Source organism: Trachinotus anak, unplaced genomic scaffold (genome assembly GCF_046630095.1).
Source record: "Trachinotus anak isolate AG129_WGS33_773 ecotype Australia unplaced genomic scaffold, CSIRO_AGI_Tana_v1 ptg000011l, whole genome shotgun sequence".
Classification (NCBI taxonomy): Eukaryota; Metazoa; Chordata; class Actinopteri; order Carangiformes; family Carangidae; genus Trachinotus; species Trachinotus anak.
In genome coordinates, this window is record NW_027273862.1 from 22,433,493 (window position 1) to 22,441,621 (window position 8,129).

At 41.2% G+C, this 8,129-nt stretch overlaps 1 protein-coding gene across 2 annotated transcripts; it reads left to right on the forward strand.

Annotated features, from left to right (window-relative positions):
• The first annotated feature begins 1,304 nt into the window (after positions 1–1,304).
• Positions 1,305–7,680, forward strand: LOC139627851 (matrilin-2). 2 transcript variants are annotated; one of them, XM_071488996.1, is made up of 8 exons: positions 1,305–1,478; positions 1,733–1,897; positions 2,564–3,620; positions 4,288–4,440; positions 5,856–5,984; positions 6,664–6,873; positions 6,996–7,112; positions 7,388–7,680. In XM_071488996.1, the coding sequence occupies exons 3-8, from the start codon at positions 2,813–2,815 to the stop codon at positions 7,540–7,542; spliced, it is 1,572 nt and encodes a 523-aa protein (XP_071345097.1). In that variant the 5' UTR covers positions 1,305–1,478; positions 1,733–1,897; positions 2,564–2,812; the 3' UTR covers positions 7,543–7,680. The 2 variants fall into 2 exon arrangements, with proteins under 2 accessions (XP_071345097.1, XP_071345098.1); XM_071488997.1 differs by lacking the exons at positions 1,305–1,478; positions 1,733–1,897 and adding an exon at positions 5,624–5,746 and having other exon boundaries at positions 3,167–3,620.
• The last annotated feature ends 449 nt before the right edge of the window (positions 7,681–8,129 follow it).

Consider the following 8,129-nt stretch of genomic DNA (forward strand, 5'->3'; position numbering starts at 1 on the left):
CTTTCTTGACACGCCTCTCCACGCCCACACACACACACACACACACACACACACACACACATACTGTCCACCTGTCAGGGGTTTTAAAACTAATCGTGTCCAGTGTCACCGCATTAGGTCGCTCCTTTTCGGATTTAGTGATTAGATATGATTACAATGCGATTATATTACATGTATACCTATCGTCTTTTTTTTTATGTGCAATGATCATGAATAACTAATAAGTATTGTTATTAACTTTTATCTGTAGGCGAATCCCATTGAGATAGAAATTATGAGGGGCCAAAGATGACACAAGTATAAGATAATAAATAAATGCAGAGATTAAAAAAAAAAAAAAAAAATTAATGCATAAGGAAATGCAAAATAAAATGGTCATGACAAAATGCTATTTCTATATCTTTAAATGTATTTATTTATTCAGTCATTAATTCACTCATTATTCGGTTATTTATGTAAGCATTTATTTATTTATTTATTTATTTATTTATTTGTGCATTTCTACATGTATTTATTTATGTAGGAGGTCTGTATGTTAATTAGGTGGGCGGTTCTACCTCAGGCTAAAGTCGGATTGGTTACAGCGATTGGATGGCTCTACTGCCTGGAGACTGATGCTTAGCAGCTCTGCCTTTCCGGTGTTGTCAGCTTAGCTACTCTGACTCTAGAGTCACCCAGCTCTTAGACCACTTTTGTTTTTTGTTTTTTCATAAAGCACTTAGCAACAACTCTAATGACTTGTGGGACAAACCTTAACTATTTTCCATAAAGGAGAGTCGCAGTGCAGCCCCGCGCCTATGGAGTTTAATTAGTCTCAAATAAAAAGCACATAAAAAGAATAGATCCTGGCAGATACCTTCTTTTTTTTTGTCAAAGTCTGAGCGTATCATGTCACTATTTCTTAATTCAGCTAGTAAAACTGCTGGTGCGACCGCTGCCACTGCAAAGCAAAGAGCGTCTCCCCTGGTTCCTCCTCATCCATCTGTCAGAGTGTTTTGTGTATGCGCCTCTCACCCCTCCTTCCTCTCTATCCCCCCACCCCTCGATTTTCAACCTCTCATATACCTTTCACTCTCAAAGTGCTTCTTGTTCTCCTCCCACTCCTTCCCCTCCACATCTGCCGAGAGGCATCCCAGCTCTGTGGTGTCATCCTGGGCACAGATTCCAGCAGGAGCTCGGATGGGGCTCCTGGCAGCGCTGGTCGCTCTGCTCCTCATCCACACTCCAGGTATTGTCTTCAAGTTCATTTGCATCCCTGTGTGCTGTTCACAGAAGCCGTGTTTTCACTGTGGGCCTGTCTGCAGCGTGTGTCGCCAAGGGATGCAGCGGGTTTAGGCACCTGGAGAACGGGAGGACATTTTTCCGCTACAGTGGACTGCTGGTGACCTTCGGGTGCCATCCCGGATACAAGCTCCATGGATACAAAACCAACAGCTGTGTGTCTGGACACTGGTCCCGGGACCCACCGGTCTGTGTTGGTGAGGAGTTTCATTCATAATCAAATACTGCAAGCCTTCTTTTTATTTTGCATTTCTATTTTTCTCTTTTTGTCAGTAGATTTATTGAGATGATTTGTCCATGTATTTTTTTATGTATGTATGTATTTTTTTTTACTTTTTGGTTTGCTTTTATTACAGTAGAGAGTTGATAGGAATTTGAAGGGAGACAACAACAAAGTCAACAGAGGCTCAAACTTTGAATGTCTTTCCATGGTATTCTGCCCCTCTTTTAGGCTCCGGCTGCTCCAGCCCAGGGCCACTTACCCACGGGACCAGCAGCATGAATGAGGACGGCTCCTGGGCAGTGTTCAGCTGTAATAGTGGCTTTCAGCTACTTGGACCCTCAATGTTGTACTGTAAGGGCCACACATGGAATAGCACAAAGCCTGTGTGCAAAGGTGAGCATGACAAAAAAAAAAAAAAACTCAGCTTTTTAAAGCAATAGTGTCACATTTTAGAAAGAATGCTCATTTTCCTGCTCAGTGACCTTGTGTCTCTTCAAAGGTAACAAAATCTGTTTACAAACCCAAAATACAAAAAAGTTACTGTTTGAGGGTGGGTAATGTATCAGGACTATTTCTTTGGCCAGAAGCAGTGACATCCTGGGGTCTATGCTAGATAACATCCATAGAACTGCATACTGCTATTTTAACACTTCAGTTTTTGTATGGATTAATCAAACAAGAAGTAATTTCATTTTTTTAGCTTTCAAGGTGACAGGAGGATTGTGTTATCTGTTACAGAGCCAGATTAGCTGTTTCCCCTTATTTTCAGTCTTAATGCAAAGCTAAGTCAGCTGCCTTCTGGTTTCAGAGTAATATCAATTTCATCTAACTCTCAACAAGTGTTCCCAAAATCTCTATAACTATTCCTTTAAATTTTATGTTGTCATAGCAACTGTCTTTTGTAATTCTCCTATATGCATTGACACCAAAAAGCAGGTAGGTAAAAGAAAGCATATTCCTACACTGTAACTGAACTGAAACTGTATTTACAATTTTTTTATTCATGTTTGAAAGTTGCTCTTTACCATTTGATCCGTTTTCCTCTTTTCTCCTTGTTAGAGTCTGACATGATGAGCTCGGTTTCAGGCGTCAGTGTGCTAAAGCCAAACCAGAACCTTCAGGACGCTGTGGTTCTGAAGACCCAGCAACAGTCCCACTATGACATCCTGTCAAATACGGCTGCCAAAGCAGCACACCTCAAATTTAGCTTGTTGTCTCATACAACATCACAAATGTCCAACAGCGAGAGGATTAAAGTGACTAACCCTGAAGTCCACCTAGAGCAGCTCATTCAGTTTAAAGTCAAAGATGGAGTCCAAACAGCTCATCACGAGGCTCGACTGCAGGAGGCAAACGAAGCTCGAGGATCGCAAACAGAAGGTGGGAGGCGCGGCTCAGGCAAGAATTCAGAGACACAAACGTTTGCCAGCTCATACACCTGCTTTCACTGCTGCCACAAATACTGTGTTCAAGCAAAGTCTCCCAGCTGTGATCAGATTCGGAGAGCCTGTCACATCCCAGGATTATGTGACGAACTCTGAAGCTGCAACAGGCTCTTCACAAACAGCAGAAGACCAACAGGTGGAAACTGGTTTCCAGTATCCCTCCTTGTCTAAACCTGGCTCTGTAGATAAAGAGGAGCCCACAGAGACTTCAACATACACTTCATCTCCTTCTGGTTATTCCATTTCTATCAGTTCTTCCTCCACTGCTTCATCTCCAGTCTCCTTATCACCCTCCCTTCCCTCCTTATCTGCCTCAACTTCCTCATCTCCCAGCTCCACCACCAGGTCAAGTATAAACATGCAAATGCCCAGCGTCACCCTTCCATCGACCACCTCCACCAGCAGATCTCACTGGACCGAACATCACAACCTCACGACGAACGCCACCTCTAAACCACCTCTGAGCCCCAGCAGAGGACCAGTGTGCCCGTACCCGCCTGTTCCCGCTCATGGGACCTTCTACTTTCGTAACGTAGAGAATCCAGGTCCCAGATTGTACAGGTATTACGTACAGTACGCCTGCTACCCTGGTTACACGCTGGCTCATGGAGATATACACAGCTACTGCCAGCAGGGGGGCACCTGGAGCGGAAACACCCCTGTTTGTCTGGGTGAGCCCTGTCTGATAACTTATTGATCCTTTGATTCATTTGAAAATGCTGCAGTTGTGCTTATTGAGAAGGAACAGGTGCTGATTTGCCAATATTCAGCCCAATAGTAGTATTTTATTAATTTATTGATTTGTTGTTGTTGTTGTTGTTGTTGTTTTCCTACCACAAATGCAAATCAGAATTTATTTTAGTTATTCTTTTTAATGTTATCAGGATCCAGGAGCATTCCTAATAGTCAATAGTCCTCAACCTAAAGAGATGGTGATGATGATGAACTTAACATTGGGTTTTTGATTGTTGGAAATGTACACTTGGGCTCCTGGGAGTAATGGTGGGCATTTTTCTCTATTTTCTGACATTCTATTGACTTCAAAATCATTTGATTATTAAAAATTATTTTAAATAATTGTCAGCTGCAGCCTTATTGTACACCCACCTTGCTCTACACATGACTTGACACAGAAAAAGCGAGGACTTAAAACTAGATTTTGACTAAGGGTCCAACTTATTTTTTGATTAATCAAATTATGTAAAACCAAATGACATGAAATAAAGCTTGGACTTTTTGGTACAGCTGGAGGCCTGGGCTACCGGGCCCAGATGGTAATCCAGTTGTGGTAATTACCCCAGAACTGATCCATCCTCCATCCTTACTCTTTTTTTCCAGAGTTGACGCCATGTTCAGTGAACAACGGAGGCTGTTCCCAGCTGTGCTCTCACTCTCAGCACTTCAACCAGAGCTCCAACCAGACCCACACCAGAACCCAGTGCCACTGCAGAGCTGGATTCACTCTGCTGGATGACGGGCAAACATGTCGAGGTGAGCATATTAATGTTTTTTTTTTCTCTTTCCCCAAAGCCTTCACTTTGACTGTAACATTCTTCCTGAATCCTCTGTGGACGCCCTGAGCTCTCCCTAATAACATCACAGCGTGCACTGAGGCATGTTACAGCACAGCGGGGAATCTCCTTCATGTGTTTTATGAGCTTGATGTTTCATGGCTCACAGACAAGCATAAGTGAGCTGTGAAATTTATGGCAGCGTGATCACCTCGTAGCACTCAGAAGCCTGACATTTACTGTATATATCGTCTCAAGTTACACATGCCTGTTCACAGACACCCTATCATTTGCGCAAGCCGTCAGCGGATGGTGTTGATAAAATTTGTGAACAGTGTTATTATCAGTGTGAACTTTGACAGATGGTACTGTCCAGAGATCGGGGTTTGGCTGATTATTGTTTAGTTTTAGTCTAAAAATTCCACTGCACTGACATAAGGCTTGTAAACGTTCCTGTCTGATAGAACATGCACATTTGTTTTGGTCCTCATTTGCAAAGATGTCATTCTTTCTTGACCACACTTTGTCCACGTTGTCTTCTATATGTGGAGACCTGTCAGAAAATGGAAATATGTTGAACCATCAACGCGGAAAAGGCAGGTATATCAAGAAACTGGTGCTTTCCTAGATGGCACGGCTACACCAGGAAAACAACAGCAGAGCTGACACACAAGCTTGCCGAGTCCGTCTTACACATCCGTGTTTCCTGTGTCTGCAGAGCAGGAAGTCAGAAAACATCTGTGTTATGGTTTGCTCATTACAGGCCACAACAACAAGTTAACATGGAGACACACCAGTGATGTTTCAGATTGCAGCCTGATTCAGAGCAGCAGGAAAGAGGAGCACCTTTCATCTACTGCTCCTTTCTTTCATCTCAGCGCAGTCTGGATTTTGTGTTTTTGTTACATTGACTGTACACAAGAGCATGTGTGTGTTTATTTTAATCTTCTTTAATCTCTTGTGTCATTCAAACCAGTGCAATATGTGTACTTTATGTATATATATATATATATATATATATATATATATATATATATATATATATATATATATATATAATATATATATATATATATATATATATATATATATAAATAACAATTATTGATTTCACTTATTTCAGATGTTCTTGTTGTGGTGTGTGTCTGTTGGTATGTGTGTAGATGTAGATGAGTGTGTGGAGGGGCAGCACCAGTGTCAGCAGAGATGCATCAACACATTCGGTTCTTTTAAGTGCAGCTGTGATGAGGGCTATCAGCCAGGTCACGACCAGACCTCCTGCCCAGGTGTGTGTGTGTATGTGTGTGTGTGTGTGTATGTGTCTATTTATATATTAGTGTCTGTTTATGTCATTTATGTCAAAGTGTGTTTCTACATCACTCTCCATCTTTCCAGATGTGGATGAGTGCTTGCTGCCTGCAGCTGTAACAGGGTGTGTGTTTGGCTGTGTTAACACTCCTGGAAGCTTCCATTGCCAGTGTCCCGCTGGCTACAGCCTTCAGACTGCAGACAGCCACTGCCAAGGTTGGGGGACACTTGCTAAATATTACTGTGAACCTTGCCCTTCTCTTTTTTTAGCCATGCTAGCAGCGTGATCTAGGGATGGCAATGTAGATAAGTCAGGCCACCACTTTGACCCAGACTGAAACATCTCAACATCTATCAGATTCATTGGTACATACATTTATGGTTCCCAGCTGATGAATCCTAATGACTTGACTTCAGCGCCACCCTGAGATTGGAGTAAGGTTTTGAGTGAAGTGTCTCAACAAGTCTTGGATGGATTGTCATGAAATTCGATACACAAATTCATGCCCACCTTGTAATAAACTAATCAATTAAGAGATTCCCAGACTTTTCACATCACCGTGCCATCATCAGGTTGAAATTTCAATGTGTTCAGTACTTTGGTGACCAAACACCAAATACCAGCACAATAAACCATATGCACATTACTCTTACTTTAAACATAAAGTAGAAGTGGTACTCAATTTCAGCATTAAGTAACTATTAACTAACTATTTTAATTAGAGTCTATCAGACTTATTTTTTAGACATTTATCCTGATCTTTCAGAAGAGTGGTCAGCCTGTATATTGCAAAAAAATGTCTTTATGAGTGTAACTTTGTTCCAGTGGCTCTGCACTTTCGGTAATATGACACTAAAACTGTCATAGTCTCCTAAACTTCCTTTTCTTATCCAGATATAGATGAGTGTGCTGTCAATCAGGGGCTTGGGCCATGTGCGGAGCAATGCCACAACTCACCAGGATCCTACCGATGCTCCTGCACGTATGGCCGCATCTTGGCTGGAGATGGACACAGCTGCATCGCTGAGTGTCCACCTGGATACAGGAAGCAGCTAACAACCCCCGAGAATTCAACTGTACAAGCTCCAAAGGAGGAGTGTGTAGGTAGGAAAAAATGTAAAAACCTAAGATATAATATTTATGGCCCTGTATTTCTCCTAAAAAAATCATCAATAGATTTCTTGAAATGTGTAAAAAAAAGCTGAGGTTTCTGGTTTTGTCCGCAGATATAAATGAGTGCCATGAGGAAAGGTGTGAGTGGCGGTGTGTCAACCTGCCAGGCTCTTACCGCTGCATCTGCCCCAGAGGATACACACTTCAAAGAGATGGGAAACGCTGCAAGGGTCAGTGCGGTCATGCACACTCACACACACGCATCTATAACAGTATAGTGTATGGTATATGAGACATTTTCATTCAAGTGTCTGTGACTCTCAGTTATCTGTATGAGTCTGCAGGTCGATGAATGATTGTCAATATGGATAGAAATGTCGTCCCAACTGTTGTGTGTGAATTATCACCAGTGTTTTATGACAATAAGAGCATTACTTTAATCGGTTTAATAGTGAGGAATTAATTAGTGTGTAAAGCACCATCTCTCCTCTCTCTTCTCCTCCAGACATTAATGAGTGCAGTCGGAAGAATGGAGGTTGTTCCCACTTGTGTGTGAACCAGAAAGGTGGGTACAAATGTGCCTGCCCAGACTCCCATCGCCTCTCCCCCTACAGCTGGAAGAAATGTCTACCAAGGACAACAGCAAACACTGCTAGCTGAGCTGCACACTGCACCAGAAACAACCGCCTCTCTTAAATTTAAATGATGTATTGTCAAATTTGATGCAAAAAAAAAAACCAAAAAAAATTATAAAAGATACTTTGCCAAATAATATTTTCCTTACTCTGAAGAGCTGCGGTGTATTGGTGAATTGTGAAGTTTGTTATTTCATTTATGAATGTTTACCATTAACCATTTCCAATTCATGACCACCTTTTAATTTAAATAAAGCTCTTTTTAATTTTAAGTATGTGTTAGCAAAATTAAAATTATATGAGGTCCAACCCATAGAACTCTGATTGGAATTCAATTGGAATCAATTAGAGCTTTTACTATAGCTGGTACTCAAAACTATATGTGGCAAATAGATATAAAGATCAATGATAGGTTACCATCTTTGGTTAAATAGCTTTATTATTGAATGAACAGGTATGAAAGTGTCATAATAAACATATTTTTCTGATGGAATGAGGCACAACTGCATTGTTAAAATAACTTAACAGGTCTTTCAATGCTAAGTAGGTAATCTGCACAATTTATTATGATAACAGGAAAAATAATTATATTTGTAAATATATCTGTTTCTT